The following is a 20,485-nucleotide window of genomic DNA, read 5'->3' as shown; positions in this document are numbered from 1 at the left end:
TACATCTGAAAAAATGTTGAAACTAACTTATGTTTTCTTCGAATTAGGTAAAATATAAATTGATCGACTGCTCAACTATTCAATTTCATTAGCTCTGACTTTATCAGATTATAACCTCAGATTATAGATAGAAAAAGTGATCATTGTTTTCATAAAGTCTACTAATGTTCTTAGACCCTGTAACTTACAGTTTGTCTATGAACAACATTTGGTTTAAGGATTTCTTTATATGCTTCAATAAACAAAAGCTTGGACAGGATATTGCATACTTTTAGGGGCAAAGTAACATCCATTTTACAGCCCTAGATACGCCACTGCTTTCAATCATTTTCCAGGTAGACTTTTATGATATTCAATTTTAAAATTTGTTGATTTATTTCTTTACTTTTCGCACTTTACTAATTTGAAATAAGATCAAAATATTAATATTTCATCTAATTGAAGTTGATTGCAACTAATTAACCTTCCTTCTTTAACTAGCCCAAGAACCAGTGCTCGGCGTAATCTTTTTTATAAACTTTATAATGGTGCGATTAACCCTGCCAAGCTATTAAAACAGATTAAATTTTCTATTCCATCTAAGATGAGGGGCGCTACACAAACATTTCTTCTAATACATGCTTTCCATCGGCTTTCCATGTAGATTAAAAGTGGAGTTTCGCCTTACTCTCAGTCCAAATTAAGTCCTATTAAAACTACATTTTTATGCCTTTATCCTTCTCAAATTTCATTAGTTGAAACAATTTTTGAAGTCAACCCTCGCTGTGAAACTTGGCTACGAGTGAAACTTTAATGCTCCACGCAGATCTTGATTGATTACCCATTGCGGTTATTCTAAGTCTGGGATATTTTCGAATCGAATTCTGAACTCACCTTGCACAGATAACTTGCGCCTTGAGCGCTCGGGAGCCTCAGCTACCATTAAACTATTCGCCCCAGTTCCTGTCCCTGTTCCTGCCATTGACGTTGATGTGCCCGTTGTTCCTGCTCCGTATCCAGCTGCTGCAGCAGTTGTGGGTGTGAGATTCGCCGCATTGGCTGAGCCAGGATGGGCACCACTATTCGATATGCCACTTTCACTGCCACTCATGCTGAGCAGATCATCGGGTGGCAGTGAAAGAGCCGCCGATTTGACGCCACCAGATTCCGAGGCGGCAGAGTCGCCACTGCCACGATGCTGCTGCTGATGATGATGGCCATTTGGTTGGCCCAATTGTTCGTTGTTCATTTCCTTTTCCAATTCTTTGACCACAAGAGGTTCTGCCTCGGCATCGGCATCAGCTATGATTTCAGCTTCGGCGTCTTCCTCCTCTTCGGATAGCTCTTTGATCGACATGGATGCGGTCGAGGCAAGCGGAGCATGCAGGGGGGCCCCCTCTTGACTATTAATCGAGGTGGGTGACAGTTTCTCGCTGCCATCGTGGCCATTTAGGGGCCCAATAGACGGTACTGGAGAACTGGCAGTCTTCTCGTGGGGCAAAAGTTTCTCGGTGACATCGTTTGGTTCATTGGGCGGACTGGAAACAGTAATCGAACCGTCGACAACATCCACATTGCCGTGTGGATTCTCATGTGTGGGACTGGGATCATTCTGTTCGATGCATTCCACAACGCGGGGAACACTGTACGTATAGGCGGGCTTTGTGCAGAGAGAGGGAGGGAGGGAGGTAAATACTAGCCATTTGAACCATTTGACTACCAATAAAAGTTTTTTCCTTCTTGAATATACTCACCCTGGGGGGCACAATGAGATACGTTTCAATTTTATGATCTGCCAAATAGGCATCACGATTGCCTCCTTCGCCCTGCTCCACCTCGAATTTGTCGCCCAGAAAGTCCAAAGTTTGCTTTGTGATATGAACGCGTCTAAAGGAAAAATTATGCATAAATAATGAAAAACATGATAAATGATGATGCAAATTGAAAAATTTTCCTCTTCCTTTTTCTCGATTTTCTCTCTTTGTTCTGTCTGATTGTTTGGGAGTAGGGCGGGCCACAAAGTTGGTTTATCTATTTATGCCACACGCACAAACACACACACACACTCACACACACATACACTCTCACTGGCATTCATTCCTATTTATTTGGTCCCCACTCATCTAGTTTTGTGTCTGTAATTTTGTTGGCTTTTTAGGCCGCAAATGGTAGTCGTGCGTGAAAAGCGGCAAAAACGAAAAAATAGACAGAAAAAGGAAAAACAAATAGGAGCTCGTCTGAGTGTTTTCCGGCTCATTGATTAACATTTCAATTCAATTTCAAATAATTGCATTCAACGTTTGTCTGAGTGTGTGTGTGTGTGTGTGTGTGTGTGGGGGTGTGTGTGGGGGTGTGTGAGCGTGTGTGTGTGACCGCAAGGTAAAATTCATAGAAATGAATTTGTATTTATTGAAACATTTCAACATGTTCCATTCCCATTAATCTAACACGAAATAATAATCTAGCTTGAGGGCATATCTCTCTCTCTCTCTCTCTTGCCTCTCTCCTCTTCTACATATGCAAATACAAATTTTAGGCATACATACTTACGTATATATTCCTGATCAGCATGACAAGCCAAGCAACTTGTTTGCTTAAACCATTTGTCTCTTAATGACTTGAGGAAACATTCAACTACATCGTGAATGTATTTCATAGCCATTTTCTACGTTTAGCCTCAATGACTTGTAAATTTTAGTGGTTTTCACTTAAACAAAGTTGTAAAGCTTCTTAAGTTTAAACTTTAAAAATTAAAATCCTTAAGTCTTTAGCCAAGTTTTATTCAATATTAACTTGAAATGTCTCATTTAAAGGTTTATCTATAATTTTCAGAAAGTAATAATAAATTAAATCCCCAAAACAAATAAGTGTTGTAAAATGTCATAAAGGTTGAGTATATATACATATATAGCAAGTACGATCTCATTTATTTTAGCCACTTTAACTACAAAACTACTTTGGGACTTTTGAAATGCACTTTATAGTTGGTAGTAGTATATCTATAGCATACTTAACAGGGCAAATTTACTTGATTTCAGCCTCTCAAGTGAGCATTGGGCTAAATGTATATTTACGAGTTTTGACAACAATTTGATTAACTTAAAAGTGATTACTTTAAAGTTTAAAGGCAATACTCCAACATTTTGAAAGAGACCATTTGAAAGGTCAAATTGAATTTGGCTTAAGACAAGATAACAAGATTGTTAGCCAATGTAAGTCAAATGTCATTTAAAGAAAAAAAATCACACAAACTGCCACAAATTGTATACTCCTTGAAAAAGTATTAGGAAGGAGTTCTAAACATTTCAAAAAACAACTAAAGACATTCAAAGATCTGCTTTAACCTATTTGTTAATAATTCTGTTTAAAATTTGTAACTATTTGTATGTTAAAATTTGTTTGAAATGAAATTTTGAGGTACTTTTAACCACACATTATAGTTAAATAATTTTCTTATTACCCGCTTTACTCTTAACCTTTAGCTGTCATATACTTATACGTGCAAGGGAAAAGGGTAAGGGCTGTCGACAGGGGGTCGGATGGTAGTGATTGTGCCGACAACCAACCTTGGGAGGGGGGGGGACAGAACTCGTTTAATTTGCACCTTGCATGGAGGCTAATTTAAATTGTCATTACAACTCGCTTGTTAATCCCCCCAGCCCTATTCTACATTGCCCATTGCCCCGTGTGGCAGCTCTCAGCCTTCAGGGGCAACCCGCAACCTAAACACCTGCTGGTTACTTGTTTTTTTTCCCTTTCCTTTTGTTGTTTTACTTTTCTTCAGTTTTTTGTTTCTGCCTATAGAGTAGTAGGTGGACTGGATGGGGCAGAAGGGTTTGAGAACTGAAAACACACACTTACCCAGCCACACCGCCGCTCTCCATGTGATTCGCCAGGGTAACATCATCGCTCCAAACATCAAATTGCCACTTGCGTAGGCCAAGGACACCGCAGAGTACATTGCCAGTGTGGATGCCAATTCGCATGTCAACATTTATGCCGGTCGCCTCACGCACGTGTCTGCCGGAATGAAAGTGAAGGGCACAAACACAAATACATATACATATACATACTTATATAGTAAAGAATCGAGGTGAGTAGAAAATAATACACCAAGAAAACAAAGGCAAACAAAATTGTGTATGAGTGTGTGTGTGTGTATGAGAGGGTGTGTGTGTGTGTGTTTGCATTTAAGTTCATACAAATCTACGGGCTAGTTTTGTAGTTGTATTAACAATTTTTATGGGTCATAAAGTACACGGAAGAGACAAGGAGATGGAGGACCTACAACTATCGACTGTAGGCCAAGCAAACAAGGCCAAACGACCAGGCCAAAGACGAGTTGCCATATAGAGTCAGCTTGATGTATGATACAGTTGAGACTTAAACCAACCAACTGACCAACTAACAAGCTAACTAAATTATATGCGAGGGTTACTTTATAGATGACTGAAAGGGGACTTATTCCAAAGCTGTAAGAACTCAGCCGATTCACCAATTACAAGAGAACAGGGATTAGACTTGCTGCAAAATTAAGAAAATCCTATTCACATTCAAATTTAATCGCTTATGCACATTACATGGATACCTAAAGCGGCCCTCTTTGTTTATATGAAGCAACAAATCCATGTCGCCGGAAGCTCTAAAACTCAATCCCTGGCTAGACCAACAAGTTCTTGAGTTATTAACATTAACCAGCAATTCCTTTTTAGCTTAAGTGCCGCCTGGGTCAAATGAGCCGCATCGAAGAAAGCAAATTCACGAGGGAACCCTTCAGTCCTTTATTTGTTTTTTTGTTTAACGTTCAAGTGTGTGTGTGTGTGTGTGTGTGGGTCATTCTTAGTAAGTAGAAAGCAAGAAAATTCGTTTCAGTAAGGTGAAAAGTTTGGAAATTGTTCGTATACAATTGAATTATTAATGCTCTGAAAAGGGCTTTCAAAATTCCAAATGGAAGAAACATTGCCTACTTTGCTGCGCATAATGAAAATTGTTTTTTGCTGCAATTCACAATTAAATAATCGTCGCTCTCCTCAGATTCTCCGCGCCAACCACACAAAGTGCGAACAGTTCCTTTGCCTTCTTGGCCAACAAAAAAAAGAATAAAGTAAAAAAAAAAGCAAGGAAACAAGAAAAACTCGAGATTAAAAGGCCAAAAGCCTGCAAACAAGCGAAATAAAAGAAAAGCACAGCGAAGGCAGCGAAAATGAAACAACGAAAAGAAACAAAAAAAAAAAAGGACAACAATAGAAATAACGAAAACCCAGCAGAAATCTCACCATATCGAATATTGCATACACTTTTCTTTATACCAGAAAATGGCATACTTATTCCGAAGTGACTTTAAGCTATCTATAAGAAGATCTTCGGAACTTCTCGATTTGTTTTTTTGGTTTAACCAAAACATACGATAAATCTATCATTCTAAAACATTTCTTATTGTAAAGTGTATCAGAGAGGAGAACAATATGATAAAGGAAATGCCTTGAGCATGCGAAGCTGCCTGATGGGCAGTCAGCCACTTGGATATAAATTTTCGCGTGTAATAAAATGCCTTTTGTGTCGATATATGTATGTAGGTATGTAGGTATGTAGGTACTTATTGTATTTTATGTTGTTTCCATTTTTTTTTTTGTTGTCGGTCTCAGTCTCTTTTGACTTCTCCTGCAAGTGGTTCTGGTTCTATTGTATAAATTTTTATTGCATAATATGTATTTAATGGCGGACCCCAGACCTTTATGGTCTGTGGCAGGCGGTAGACAGGTTATGAATAGAAAAAGGGACACCAAATTGCAGACAATCACAAAGCCAATACTTAGCTATATATACAGATCATCAATTTCAATATATTGTATATTGTAACCTTTGAGTCGGTCTATATATAGGTACACGCCTACATACTGTTCATTTTGTTGTTACTTGCCAGAAAATTAAACAAAAGTGCACATAAGCCACAGTGCAGCCACAGAATCAACAACTATATTGCCCAGTGAGAGAAAAGTCAAAGGGAAAAACGAACACTCCCGTAGTTGAAATGCAAACACACAAACATGGCATGGTATACGTGATGTGGCGACAACATTGTTGATTCACTCACCTGATGGCATCGATCATCTGGAGGCCCATGTTGACACAATTGCTGGCATGCTGGGGTCGAGATATGGGCAGACCGGACACACAGTAATAGCAATCACCCAGAATCTTGATACGCAAACATTGATTCTCCTGCACGAATGAGATGAGATGTCGTCAATCGTTAAGAACTTTAGGCAAATTTTTCAGTTTTTCGCATTGGATAGGCGACAAAGATTCTTTATTATTATCATGAGAAAAGTAAAATTATTCTAAATGCTTTCTGTACACACTAATTTGTTTAATTTCAGTTTAGTTCCCCTTAAAACAAACTCAACAAAGCCTTAAGAAAACTTAAAGTTTTCTAAGATAAATAGCTAAAAGTGTTTAGGGAAAATATTTAAGTATTTTACAGGGTATAACACATTTCTAGTCCTTACATTGAATCTGCAGTCACCTTTGCCTAAACTGTCAATTCAGGGTTCATTAGGCTTAAGTTTACCGAGACAATTTTGATTATACAGTTGACTCACCTGGGCAATCTGATCGAAGCGACCAAAGAGATCGTTGAGTGTCTTAACCAAATCACTGGCAGTCAGTGATGAGGATAATGGTGTAAAGTTGACAATATCCGCAAAGAGAATGGTGACATTTGTATGCCGTTGCACGTGCAATTCATGGAAACGTGTTGCCGAAGTGGAAGCCTGACCTCCAGCACGTTGACAGGCATCGGCCATTTTTAGCATAATGCTGCGTTTTACCTATTATGAAAGTAAAGCCATAATTTCTCACCCTTTTGGCCTTTAGAATTGATGAAATTAGGCACTTACCTCGGCAGCTATATAAGCGGGTATAACGCTAAGTAGCAGCTGCTCTTGTTGTTCCCTTTCGCACTCCAATTTGACGCGCTGCTCAATGCCTGTCCGAGTGCCATCGACAGTGCGATTGTGTGCAGCATCGGACATGATGCGATAATAGAGACCGGAAACGGATGCGCTGGCCAGCATCACAATCTCGCCGAAAAGCTGCAAGAAAAACAACACATCGAAACGCAGCGGAAAAATCAGAAACCAAACACAAATACACACACACACTTTTGAAGGCTTGGTAAATGTCTATGAATAATGGCTCTAACCGTTGCCGGGGCCAATTGCCAGCAATAGCAATTACGACAACCAGACACAGGATGCCAGAATGCAATTGCCAGCCCAGCCTAGTTCAGGCCATCCCAGCTAATTAACGATACCACAATGCCCTGGCAATGGCAAAATGTGAATGAGAATTGAAAAAATACACAAAAAAAAAAAAGGAAAAAAATAGAAAGAAAGAAAGAAATGCCAAAGCCACAGCACGTTAAGTGCTTACACAATGCAAAATCTAATGGAGTCAGACTTAAATTAGCTTTACCAGCATAAAACAAAAGGAATTCAATTTGAATGAATTCCTTTTAAGTTACAACAAACAAACAACAGACAAACAGAGAACTAAGTCTACCACATATGAAGCAAAAAAAATTTAATTAAGTTTTCAACAAATTGAATTGCACAATTTTATGACCTATTTGTGTCTACTGTCACATTAGATTTCATTTTAATTAGATTTCAAGAACGACTCAGAATAAATACCAGAAGTACCAGACAAAATTGTGTGAGAGAGAATCTCTCTTTAGTTAAATCTTAACTCATCACTCTTTGTTTAAGCCCTCATGAATTGTTTGTTTTGGTTTTCAGTTTCGCTGCGGGGATTTTTTTTTTGTTGGTATCGTCGACACTTACCATTGGTAAATTGGGCGTATATTCAGGACTAGCGCCAATCCTATAAACGATGTGGATGGCCGTCATAAATAACGCGAGGACCACAGAGACAGGCCAGGATATGGGCAACATTGTGTGGATGCCCTGTAAAATGCAATTTCAAGATACATACAAACACACATGAGTTTGTGCGTGTGAGCGTGAGTTTTGAATCCAATTCAAATACACCAGAGAGGGAGAGAGAGATAGGGAAAGTTGACAGCTTACCAGAAACAATGCATACATAGGCAGGGGAGCCAACTCATCGCCCGTAATGGCCGCAATCGTGCCCAACGAGAAGGTGGTGACAATGGCAAAGGCCAAGGCAGCAGCTGGGGAACTGAGCACCGCCGGAAATTGTAGGGCCGTCAGTATAGAGCCAGAGATTAAGGCAGCCAAGGCCAAGAGTAAAGTTTGCACCAGGTGCTACAAAAAACAACAACAACAACAATGTTAGTACTCACAATAGATTTGCTTGAGTGCTTTCCACCAGATATCACACACACACACACACACACACACACAGCTAGCTTACCTGCTCGTAAACGATGCCAATTACTATGGACACCACGCAGGCCAAGAGTGAGGTTAGTAATCCTGATCTAAATAGCGACTTGCGCAGCCTCTGGCGATAGCGTGTATACAAATCGTTCAGATGTATATCCTCAGCTGCAAAATAACCCAGAGATAGAGATAGAAACAGTGAGAGTGAGACAAAGTCAAGTGCCTTAGCCATTAACGTTGCGTGTTTATCATCATAAAAAGAATACAGTGAGTTGCCTTTACTTTTCACCCTCCGACTTTGAGGTTTTTTCTTTTCCTGGCATTTGAATTTGACATTTAACAATACAAAAATTAAATTACATTTAATGTGTGGGCACAAAAAATAATGGTAATTGAAATTTTTATGTACTCAAGTTTATTAGTTTGAAGGAAATGATTCCAAGCGATGAGTAGAAGAGTATTCTAGTTATTTTCTTGCCTTTTGTAGATTGATGAGTTATTTGAGAAAATTCTCCTCTCATTTAAGGATTCCCTGTTGCTTCAATTATTAATTTCACTCACTCCAAACACATGTCTAATATTCTATTATTTAGTTTCTCATATCAATTATGAAATTCTTTGACCTATTTCATTTATTTGATTTGCAATTGAAAGCCAAATCAAATAAATTCCTTTTGTCCAGCAACAAATACAGATACTCAAATATCACAATTTGCATAGCAATCATCATTATCATCATCGTCATCATTATCATTATGCAAAAAGCATCGTTCATCATTAACTTAATCATATGCAGATGTTGATGATGAAATTGTAAAGTGAAAAATTGTATAAACACATGCTCTGGTACTTTCATAAATCATCGAGCAAACACTGGAAAATTCAGCCGCAAGTGTCATATATGGCACGCACGTAAATTAGCATCCATTCATATACACACACACACACACACACACGCACAGAGACAGCATCCCGTACAGACTTTCTCTCTTTTTGGTAATCGATATTCACAGATTTATGCCTTCGCCTAATTGACATAGAGGCATTTAAAGTCATTTTAATGATTTATTTCTAACCTGCGTCAACTATTAATAGGTGAAATTTCGATTGATTTTCCAACTTTTTTGCTTTTGTTTTCTTTTTGTATTTTTAGGCCAATAAATCAATAGAAGGCTGACTGGCTGAGGAGTGTGAAATTATGTGGGAGGCAAGGAATGACCAAGGTGAGGGGCAGCTTGTTAGGGGTCAAAGGAGGCGCAAGTCTGTGTTCCGTCTGAGATCAAGTGTGCCTGATTGCTATGACAAAACAGTCTGGTTAATTAATGAAATGAAATTTGGCAAATTAAGTGCACAAAGTACAAATACTTTTATGATGGACACAACCAAGGGCCTGCTCCTAAACATATATATGTATATTTGTATGTATATGTATATGTATGTGTGTGTGTTTGTGTGTATTTAATGAAAAGCTTGTGCAAACAACTCACGTTGAATAAACACAAAAGCAAATACAGTCAGTGCTCATGGACACAGAGAGAGAGGGGAGAGAGAAGAAAGGGCAAAGCAAACTCTAATTGCTGACATTTTTGTATAGCATACATTTTAGGGCCTACCATTCGGAAGTCCATTATCTGAACTTTTGCAATTTAAGCAACCTCAACCCAATCAAGCCCATAAAAAATACTATATAATGCATTATGATTATTTATATATTACACAGTTTATATAGTATAATATAAAATGTATATAAACATAAAAAACCAAAACCGAAAAATGGAAAAAAAAGAAGAAAAAAAAAAGGGAAAAAGCCGCATTTAACCATCAACTCGACACGCATTAAGCAAAAGGATTTTTCATTCACCACCACCACCAAGCAAAGTGAAAATATACAGTAGACAACAGAAAAGGAAAAAACGAAGAAGAATACAGACAAACACACACACACACGCACATAGATGACGTTGGTGCCTTCACTTGTTTATTCCCAGCAATCAAACAGAAATTCTTTTGACATGAACTGAAAGCGTTTTCACATATCTCCATCTCTTCTATACTCACTCTCTCTGTCTTTCTCTCTTTCTGGCCTTCTCTATGTGTGTTTGTGCGACAGATGCTCCATCTTCTATGTACATAGTACATACTATATACATATGTATATATATGTATATGTATGCCAGGCCATTTCAACGCTTTGGCTCATAAAAAATAAACCGGCTAAAGTGAAACAGTTGAAGATGAGAACGCAAAGCTTTTCCCATAGATTTTCTACACATATCCTGTCGTGAACTGAATACCGCAACGACTTCTCCTTCAAGTGATTAAGTATGTGTAGACATATTGTCAAGGCATGCAGCAGCAATTGACGGAGAGAAGGTGAAGACGTTGAGCTCAACCGAACCCAGTACCCAGCATCCAGTCAATCCAAGCCAAGCTGAGCTAAGGTAGAGTAAAGTGGTGCCAGTCAATGCCGGCAGTGGTAAGCGATTCAAGGGATTGTGCTTGGTTGCTAACAAAAATTTGTGTGTGCACTGTCTTCGGGATTAAGGATGCGGAACTCAGAATCAAGCTTTCCGTTTTGTAACCTTCTCAGCCAAGGCATAAGCCGATTTCCTATATGAATTTAAATGTAAAATTTACAAGAAAAAGTAACAAAAACCTATTATAATAAACTACATATAAATTCAATAAAATATTTATTAAATGGTCTGCCATTTGGTATGAGAAAAAAACCTTCAGAACTTTCTTCTTTTGACCTCTTTATCCTCTCTACAGACAATCAAGTTATCGAACTTGAGTTTGATGTAAAGTTCGATTAATATTAAAGATTTCAATTTTCGAATTCATGATTTTGTTATCGACTAATTCAGACTGTATTCGTAGGGGGGTTGAATTTCCTAAGTAGGCAGCTAAATGAATTTTTTCCTTAAAATGTCTTCCTTCAAGAAATTGGGCACTGCAGCAATCTCACTTCAATGTTCTTTTTTATTCACTTGTAAGTTTGACACTAAAACTAGCTTAATTAAGAGCAGGGCACCAAGCCCCGCTTGGAGCGAAGTGTGGGGAGTTCTTTCGTGGGGAGAGCGATGGGCACCATCGGGAGAGCGGCGCGAGGTGAAAGCTTCCGCCTCCTTTAACCCTTGTGTTGCCCGGTTGGGCATAAACATGCTCCCCCCCTTGCAGGAGTGCAAGACCCAGGCAGTTTAATGGCACGCTCCGGACAGGGTCCAGCCAAAAACTGTGCGCATCGCAATCGGCCGCCCGCCAACCCCAGGTAGACTCCCTTCTAGCATGACCTCCGTGATCACATCCGCGCCCAGGACCAGAGACACTGACGACGGTCGGTAGAACGTCTCATCCGCCAGGACGATGCCCTCAAACTTTTTGGCGATCTGTGGGTCCACCGGAGCGCTTGGAGTGCGGCAGCACAAGCCATCGACCACCTTCAGGATCGCCTCCAATCGCCATCCTTCACTGATTGGGGACCGGATCACTGCTGCCACCGCTTTCTCTGCCCCTATATTGACGGCTGTCAACTTGAAGGCCGTGGCCAATGACGTCGCCATCGACGATACCGCAGAACAAGGGTCCACCAGGGCCTTCACGTCGAAGGTTTTTCCCTCCGTCTCAATGCGCACCATCGCCGTGGGCATCAGATGCGGATTGCGGTGCTGCAGCAGTGTGGTCAAGGTCAGTTTCGGATCGGAGGCTGGCGTTGGCGCGACCCTTCGTCTGGAGGACTCGGGGGTGACTCGGCGTACGACGGAGCTTGGAGTGCGTCGACGTGGCTGTTCATGGAAGTGAAGCAGCGTGTGGTGATCCTCCTCACAGATTCGGCACTTATCACCGCTTAAGCAGCTTCCTCCGGAATGTTGGTGGGCCAGGCAATTGGCGCAGTACTTATTCGCCAGCACTGCCCTCATCCTCTTCTCCACGTTCAGCCGCAGGAAGCGACGGCATCGCTTCAGAGGATGGATTCCGCGACAGACTCGGCAACGGAAGGACTCAGTTCCTCGCGAACATCTGCGCTCCTCTTTCGATGCCTGTACTGAACGCGGTCTCGGAGCCATGGAAACGGGATCTAGGTTGACGAATATCAGGAAGCTGCCGGGACAAATAATGAAGAAAGCGGATTAATGTAGGACGATAAAACACATATTACTACTGGCAGCTCGGCCCTTCTTCCTTGGGAGGAAGGACCAAGTGCTGGACGCTACTGTAGTTTTACGTAATGGGTTTGAATTCTTTCTTCTGGAGGAAGAAAGATCAACTTTGCGACGGGACGCTTCACAATACCGCGAGCGGTAAGCAGTTCGACGACGCGGACATTGCCGTCACTGCCAGGGTGTGTCTGGTGGATTCGCCCGAGACGCCATTCATTAAATGGAAGATTGTCGTCTTTGAGTACCACCAGATCGCCCACTTCAAGATTTTTAGAAGGGAATCGCCACTTATTGCGCTTATGTAGCTCCTTCAGATACTCGTCTTTCCATCGGGTGCAGAAATGCTGACTCACGGCCTTCAGACGCTGCCACCGGTTAATGATAGACGGTACCTGATCCTTGATTTCAGGTTCCGTCACGGATAGCAATGGACCGCCAACTAGGAAATGGCCTGGGGTCAAAGCTAAAGAGTCGGTGGGGTCTTCAGACATAGGAGAAATCGGCCGCGAGTTCAAACACGCCTCTACCTTAGCCAGCAGCGTAGAGAACTCTTCAAAAGTATACCTTTGGTTGGAAGTGGCCTTGTAGAACAGAGTTTTAAAACTCTTAACTCCAGCCTCCCACAACCCTCCCATGTGTGGTGCCCCGGGAGGGATGAAATGCCAGGACAGATTCTGATGGCTGTAGTGGGATAATATTTTCTGCTGGGTAGAATTTAGGAAATCTTTTTCAAGCACTCTGGATGCACCTACGAAGTTTTTCCCGTTGTCGGACTGCACTTGCTGGGGACACCCTCGCCTCGATACAAAGCGAGCGAATGCTGCCAGAAATGCTTCGGTACTCAAATCCGAAGTTGCCTCAAGGTGAATGGCTTTGGTGGAAAAGCAAACAAAGACACACACATATCCCTTTGATATGCGGCAAGCGCGGCCGGTGAAACTCTTGATGTCGAAAGGACCTGCAAAATCTATACCGGTGGTCGTGAAAGGACGTGCGAAAGTAGTTCGCTGGGCCGGAAGGGTGCCCATTAGCTGTGATTGCAGCCTTCTTTTATAAATCACACAGACTTTGCATGAATTGACCACCGATTTTACTAGATTCCGCAGTCTTGGAATCCAGTATCTCTGTCGGATGAGACGGACTACCAGTTGGCTGCCCCCATGGAGAGAGATCTGATGCGTGAAAAGCACCAACAGCCGGGACAACGGACTTACTACTGGCAACAGAATGGGGTTACGCTCATCGTAACTAAGGGCCGCTGCTTGTTGCACGCGCCCACATGCTCGGATCACACCTGATGCGTCAATGAAAGGATTCAAATTGAGAATGGTGCTAGACGTGGGCAGAGATTTCTTCTGCTGTAGACACCGATGTTCCGTCGGAAAGTAATCACGCTGAGTGACTCGGATCAACGCCTGGAGTACTTGATTGATCTCGCTAGAGGTCACCTCCCCGGAGTAATCGTTTGGCAGTTTACGACACCTTCTGCCGAAACGGATCACATATGCTATCACTCGTAAGGCACGTGCCAGATTGGAAAAACGAGATAATATCTCGTTGGCTGGCTTAGCGATCGCGACGTGGACCTTCACTACCCGCTTCTCCAAGGCAGTGTCTAGTGGGAGTGGTGTCGCTCGCTGCCAGGACTCTTGTGGTTCCCGTAGCCATGGTGGGCCGTGCCACCACAAATCCTTGTGTACCAATTCCTGCGCACTCAGGCCGCGGCTAGGGAGATCTGCTGGGTTGTCCTCTGAACGAACGTGATTCCATGGGGCGTCATTTGTTGCCGTCACAATCTTTGCTACCCGATTTGCGACAAACGTTGTCCATGTGCAGGGTGGCTTATTTAACCACGACAGTACGACGGTGGAATCTGACCAATAAAAAGCCTCCGCATTATCAACTGGAAGTTGCGGAAGAACTGCAGCTGCCAGTTCCGCTAAAAGTGTAGCTCCGCATAATTCAAGGCGGGGCAATGAAACCGTTTTAACCGGGGCGACTCTAGATTTCGCTGCAAGAAGGCAGCATGATATGCCTTGGTCATTGCTAACGCGCACGTAAATTGCGGCACCATAAGCCCGCTGTGACGCATCGCAAAAACAATGGAATTGGATGTCGGAATTTGGGTCATGAAGAACCCATCGTGGAATTCGGATCTGGTCAAGGAAGGAGTAGCTCTTTGTAAAATCCTGCCACCTGTGATGGAGTTCACTGGGCAATTGATCATCCCACCCTAGCTCTTGTAACCAGAGCTCTTGCATAAACACCTTGGCTTGAATCACAAAGGGAGCCAGCCAGCCAGCGGGATCGAATAGCTTGGCGATCTGCCCGAGGACTTCTCGCTTAGTATAAGCTGACTTGACATCTTGGGGTGAGATGACAAAATAAAACTCATCCGTAGTCGCTTTCCATCGGATTCCCAGTGTTTTCGCTGTGCTGGCCTCTTCGATGTCGAGGAAATCAGCATTCAGTAAATGACTCTTTGGAATACAACTGAGCACGCTCTTCACATTCGATGTCCACTTGCGCAAGGGAAAGCCAGCTGAACCAAGAGCGTCTTGAAGTTCATTGACCATTGCGATTGCCGTTGTTTCATTATGAGCCCCTGCCAGGACATCATCGACATACATATAGGACTTGATAATATCGCTAGCCAAAGGAAATTTGGATTGTACATCACTTGCGAGTTGCTGAAGTACTCGGATGGCTAAGAACGGAGCACAGTTAATGCCAAACGTGACGGTATTCAGCTCGTAATCACCAAGTTGCCCCTCTTTATTTCGGAACAGGATCCTCTGAAATGGCGTGTGGATTGGATCGACCATAATTTGGCGGTACATTTTTGTGATGTCGGCATTGAAAACTACTCGGAAAAAACGCCACTTGAGAATCTGAGTAGTGAGATCGGACTGAAGTACCGGACCAGGGTAAAGTATGTCGTTGAGACTTACTCCGTTGGTGGACTTGCTAGAGGCGTTAAAAACTACCCGTACCTTTGTTGTGGTGCTGTCGGGCTTGAAAACCGCATGGTGTGGCAAATAAAAATTGTTATTAGTGCCGTCAAATGGAACCTGACGCATGTGGCCCAAGTCCAAATATTCTTGGATGACGGCGTCATACTCAGTTTTTGCCGGAATATTTTTAAGGAGTCGGCTTTCGTTTTTTAGGAACTGAGCCAATGCCCCTGGTCTGGAATGACCAAGGTTGATGTTGGTTGGATCTCGAAACGGAAGTGAGACCGTATATCTCCCCGCAACATCTCTTCTTGTGGTCTTCTGGAAATTGACCTCGCAAACAGAGTCAGAATCTTCTACCGGTTTGCCCGGTAGATCCTCCACCTCCCAAAACCTTGTGAGAAGAGTTTCAAGTCCCTCCTCTCTGCTAACTGCGACCCTCGTGGTGAACGCGGCACATGAACTGACGGGGACCCTTGCAACGGGCCTGAAATGACCCAACCGAATCTCGTCTCTTGAGCCATTAAAGATCCGCACACTTCGGTCTGGATGCCGGAAAGAGTCACCGCTGGTATTACATCAATGCCAAGGAGTAGATCGATCTTTGCCTTTAATCTGAAGGAGGGGTCGGCTAGAGGAATATTGGGCATTCCTTCCAGTGTGGCTTGGGCTATCGTACATGACGGCAAATCATCAGCAACTTGGGACAAGACAAACGCTTCTATCTCGATCTGGACTGGAGGTCCATGCGATGACCGAATGCTTATGTGACAGACCTTCAAGGTTCTATTGACCTTTCCGTTAATGCCTGTCACTTCGGCCCTGACAGTTTGGAATGGTAACTTCATGAGTCGGAACATTCTTTCGGATATGAAATTGGCTTCAGAAGCCGGGTCTAATAGCGCCCGTGAAGCATAAGTAGTGCCCTTGTGCCAAAGGTCCACGATCGCTGTACCTAGCAACTTATCTCGTGAGGACCTTGCCTCAGAGGTAAAGTAAGTCCGGACAATATTGTGCGAACTGGGCTGAGCTGGGACCGACGTTGGATTATTCTCCGGTCGGGCGTCCTTGTGCAAGAGCGTATTGTGACGCCCCTTGCACGTGAAGCAATTGTGCTGACTCGGACAATCTTTTACTTGATGTCCTCTTGCGAAACAGTTCAGACAAAGGGACTTTTTCTTTATGTATGCCACCCTCTCTGGCACCGTCATCTGAAGGAAGCGGGGACATCGACGCACCGGGTGATTCTCCTTCATACAGAGATCACAGGATTTTGGTTTGGTGGTCACCTTGGCTTCAAATGTATTAGCCTTTCGGGTGGCTGGAATCGGATTTCGTGGAGGTTTCGATGTGGGAACCGAAATAGCCATTGCAGTTGTATTTTCCACCGCTTCGAGCGTACGGAACCGCTCAGTGAGGAAATCGTCCATCATTTGCCACTCTGGAATGGCAGTCTTGTCTCCCAGAGATTGCTCCCATAATGAAAGGGTATTCTTTGGCAATTTGATGGAACAGAAAAATACGAACATGCCTCCCCAAGTGGTTACTGGCAGGCCACAGTGCTCAAAAGCGCGAATGGATGCCTGCAGAGCATTCTGATGATCCTGTAATGCTTTTCCGGACTCATGGGAAATTTGAGGCAGGTCAAGAAGTGCTCGGAATTGGCTGTTCACGATAAGTCGCTTATTTTCGAAACGCTGTTTAAGTGCATTCCATGCCGTTTCAAAACCATCATTTGTAAGCGGGAATTTTGCTACAATGAGGTTGGCTTCACCCCTCGTTTTCGCTAGGAGATGGTACAGCTTTTCAACAGGGGAAATTCGCGAATCGCTTATGTAGATGGCTGTAAACAAGTCACGGAACGTGGGCCATTTTAAATAATCTCCCGTAAAGACTTCTGTGTCAATGGGTGGCAATCGACAGCCTCGTTCTGCTGGTGCAGAGGTAGGCGCATGACGGTTCGGAGGAGTCGGAGCAGACCTTTCATGGATAAGCTCGTTTAATCGAGCCGTGCATCGCTCGTAAACTTGATAGCATTTGTCATATTTAGCTTGGATGGCTAAATCTTCAGAGTTATCGTCTTTACCATCTATGAGTGCCTCGCATTTCTCATATTCCTGCTCGACCTTCTCCCACAACGCTTGAACTCGATCACGACGGACTTGGAGCGTAAATACGCTGACCTCGGACAGTGACGTGACGTGGTTGTCGACTTCAAACTGACTTAGTTTATCGCAAATGGAACCAAACTTCTTCAAAGCCATGGTGGAAGCAGCTAAAACCCTTTTGGTCTCGGACCGAGTGACTCTTGGGGCGGTTACCAAAATCTGTGGAAGTGGTACCAATGATTTGACCTCTTTTTGGCTTGCTCGTCGTGGCTCTGACGTGGCTTGCTGAAAGGTCGTGCTCGATGGTGCGGACTTGAGAGTTAGTGGACTAGAGAGGGTCTGAAATGCTCGGGAAGGAGGAGTAGTAGGGCTGGTACTCCTCTGGCGCTGACCTGGAGCAGCAATTGAGGATTTGCTCGGGGCTGCAGTGTTCTCAGCTGCTTTCTCGTCTTTTGACGGGCTCGTGCTCATAACCCCAGAGAGTGGCGGTTATAAAGTGGTGAGCTGGCTTGGCACGGCTTGAAAATTAGCCAAAAAGACGAACTGGAACGTTTGGGAAAAACTGGAACACTACCAAACCACTTGAAGAACGGCTTTGAAACGCCTTGAAATAGATTGAAAAAAAAAAACCAGAAAACGAGCTGGTACGTTTGGAATGACTTGGAACACTGCCAAAAAACCCTAGGAACGGCTTGGAACACCTTGGAATTCAAATATAACTACAAAGATGCGACTTGGAGCGGGTGGAAACACTTTGGAATTGAAATCGAACCAAAGATAAGACTTGAAACGCTTGGAAACACTTTGTAATTGGAATCTAACTCCAAAGATACGACTTGGAACGTGTGGGAATACTTTGGAATTGCAATATAACTCCAAAGATGCGACTTGGAACGTGTGGGAATACTTTGGAATTGCAATAGAACCAAAGATACGACTTGAAACGCTTGGAAACACTTTGGAATTGGAATCTAACTCCAAAGATACGACTTGGAACACGTGGGAATACTTTGGAATTGAAATATAACTCCAAAAAATACGACTTGGAACACGTGGGAATATTTTGGACTTGAAATGTAACTCCAAAAATACGACTTGGAATACGTGGGAATACTTTGGAATTGAAATAGAACTCCAAAAATACGACTTGGAACACGTGGGAATATTTTGGAATTGAAATATAACTCCAAAAAATACGACTTGGAACGCGTGGGAATAGAATAAACAAAAACGCGGAACACAAATTTTTACCAATTAAATATTATTCGATTTTTTTCCTCAACGTGACCCTTCAACCTATATACCCCACAAAGTGCCTGCCAACCTAGGGTATACAGCACAGCTACTTTTGGTCGTTTGCTTTGTGCCGGTCTTTGGCACATGAGCTTGCAGCTGTGCTGGTATACTGCAGTTAAGCGGTACTTATGTATGCTCGTATGTATGTATGTATATAGGCTGCAAGGGATAGCGGGATTTGTTCGCGGTGGTGGAAAAATATATTTGTGTGCGAAAAAATTAGAAATTTTGTGGAATGTATATGTATATGGATATGAATATATATATGTAAAATTTTATGTATGGAAAAATATGTATATATATGTATGTGTATGGATATGTATATATATATGTAAAATTTTATGTATGGAAAAATATGTATATATATGTATGTGTATGGATATGTAAAATGTTGGAGTATATATATATGTATTTAAAAATTTCTTTTTCTCTTTTTTCTTTTTTTTTAAATATGAAAATATGGAATGGCGATATGCAGAGGTGTGAATGGATCGGATTTCTTTATATAAATTAATGTTTTTTTTTTTTTTTTTTTTTTTAATATGATTTCTTTTGCTGTGTCTAACCGATATGCCCCCAACTTTATAGGGTGTCTGGTCACCAGAAATGTCTAAGTGTGGCTTTTATATGTGAGAGGGTGGTTCACTTTCGTTTTTTTTTTTTTTAAAAATCTTTATTATTTGTATTGAAAATTTTCTTCTCTTCGTTGAAAACCACCTTTCACTGCGCGCACACTTTTCCCAGGAGTGGACTGTATTTGCACAAAACCTTTATTTTTGGATTTAATGTAGCACTGGATATGTTTGTAATTTTTGTCACATTCACACACTCTGCTTGCATATACATATATATCTTATATGTAGGAGATCACTTTTTTCGTAGGTTTGATTCACTGCATACATACATATGTGTTAATATTTTTTTGAAATTGCGAAAAAATATATATTGGAAATAGGCAAATAAAATATGGCGCCTTATATACTTGGCCTATATATGCCAAAGTGCGAGGAAAAAACTTGAAGTGGGCGAACCAATATGGCGCCTTATGTACTGGACACATATATATGTATGAAAATTTGGGGACCAAAATTTTCTCTCCTTTGAGGAGGAAAAATTTGCGCGAAAGTAATTTTTACTTGGATTAGGAGAATCAATGGCAACAATTATATGTATGTGAGTATGGGTACGGATGCTGGAGGCATGTACATGTACTCATATACCTATAATTTGCAAAAAAATTACTTAGCTTGAAATATGGATGAAATTCCACCGATGCTAGTGGTTCGAGAGGATCTTAGTATCCGGCTCGAAGGACCAAATGTATTCGTAGGGGGGTTGAATTTCCTAAGTAGGCAGCTAAATGAATTTTTTCCTTAAAATGTCTTCCTTCAAGAAATTGGGCACTGCAGCAATCTCACTTCAATGTTCTTTTTTATTCACTTGTAAGTTTGACACTAAAACTAGCTTAATTAAGAGCAGGGCACCAAGCCCCGCTTGGAGCGAAGTGTGGGGAGTTCTTTCGTGGGGAGAGCGATGGGCACCATCGGGAGAGCGGCGCGAGGTGAAAGCTTCCGCCTCCTTTAACCCTTGTGTTGCCCGGTTGGGCATAAACACAGACATCA

The 20,485-nt window shown here is 42.2% G+C and overlaps 2 protein-coding genes across 3 annotated transcripts in view; both read right to left on the bottom strand.

Moving 5' to 3' along the window:
- LOC6638793 (adenylate cyclase type 2) overlaps nt 1-20,485 on the bottom strand; it is a 37,861-nt gene that overhangs the window by 5,347 nt on the left and 12,029 nt on the right. For both annotated transcript variants that reach the window (XM_002062310.4, XM_023180042.2), the window contains exons 2-10: nt 8,377-8,510; nt 8,070-8,267; nt 7,824-7,946; nt 6,879-7,073; nt 6,582-6,809; nt 6,074-6,201; nt 3,841-3,999; nt 1,734-1,866; nt 874-1,639 (exon numbers count right to left, since the gene is read on the bottom strand). In XM_002062310.4, coding sequence (XP_002062346.3) covers nt 874-1,639; nt 1,734-1,866; nt 3,841-3,999; nt 6,074-6,201; nt 6,582-6,809; nt 6,879-7,073; nt 7,824-7,946; nt 8,070-8,267; nt 8,377-8,510 — 2,064 coding nt within the window. The remainder of the gene's footprint in view (nt 1-873; nt 1,640-1,733; nt 1,867-3,840; nt 4,000-6,073; nt 6,202-6,581; nt 6,810-6,878; nt 7,074-7,823; nt 7,947-8,069; nt 8,268-8,376; nt 8,511-20,485) is intronic.
- On the bottom strand, nt 11,473-20,332 carry LOC124460706. Its single transcript, XM_047012142.1, has 2 exons — nt 20,106-20,332; nt 11,473-12,446 (listed from the first exon to the last, which is right to left on the bottom strand). Exon 2 carries the CDS (start codon nt 12,410-12,412, stop codon nt 11,546-11,548), a length of 867 nt encoding a protein of 288 aa, XP_046868098.1. The 5' UTR covers nt 12,413-12,446; nt 20,106-20,332; the 3' UTR covers nt 11,473-11,545.

This window comes from Drosophila willistoni (genome assembly GCF_018902025.1).
Source record: "Drosophila willistoni isolate 14030-0811.24 chromosome XR unlocalized genomic scaffold, UCI_dwil_1.1 Seg144, whole genome shotgun sequence".
NCBI classification, from domain to species: domain Eukaryota; kingdom Metazoa; phylum Arthropoda; class Insecta; order Diptera; family Drosophilidae; genus Drosophila; species Drosophila willistoni.
Note: the sequence above shows the minus strand (reverse complement) of the source record. Positions and strands in the feature narration are given on the sequence as shown.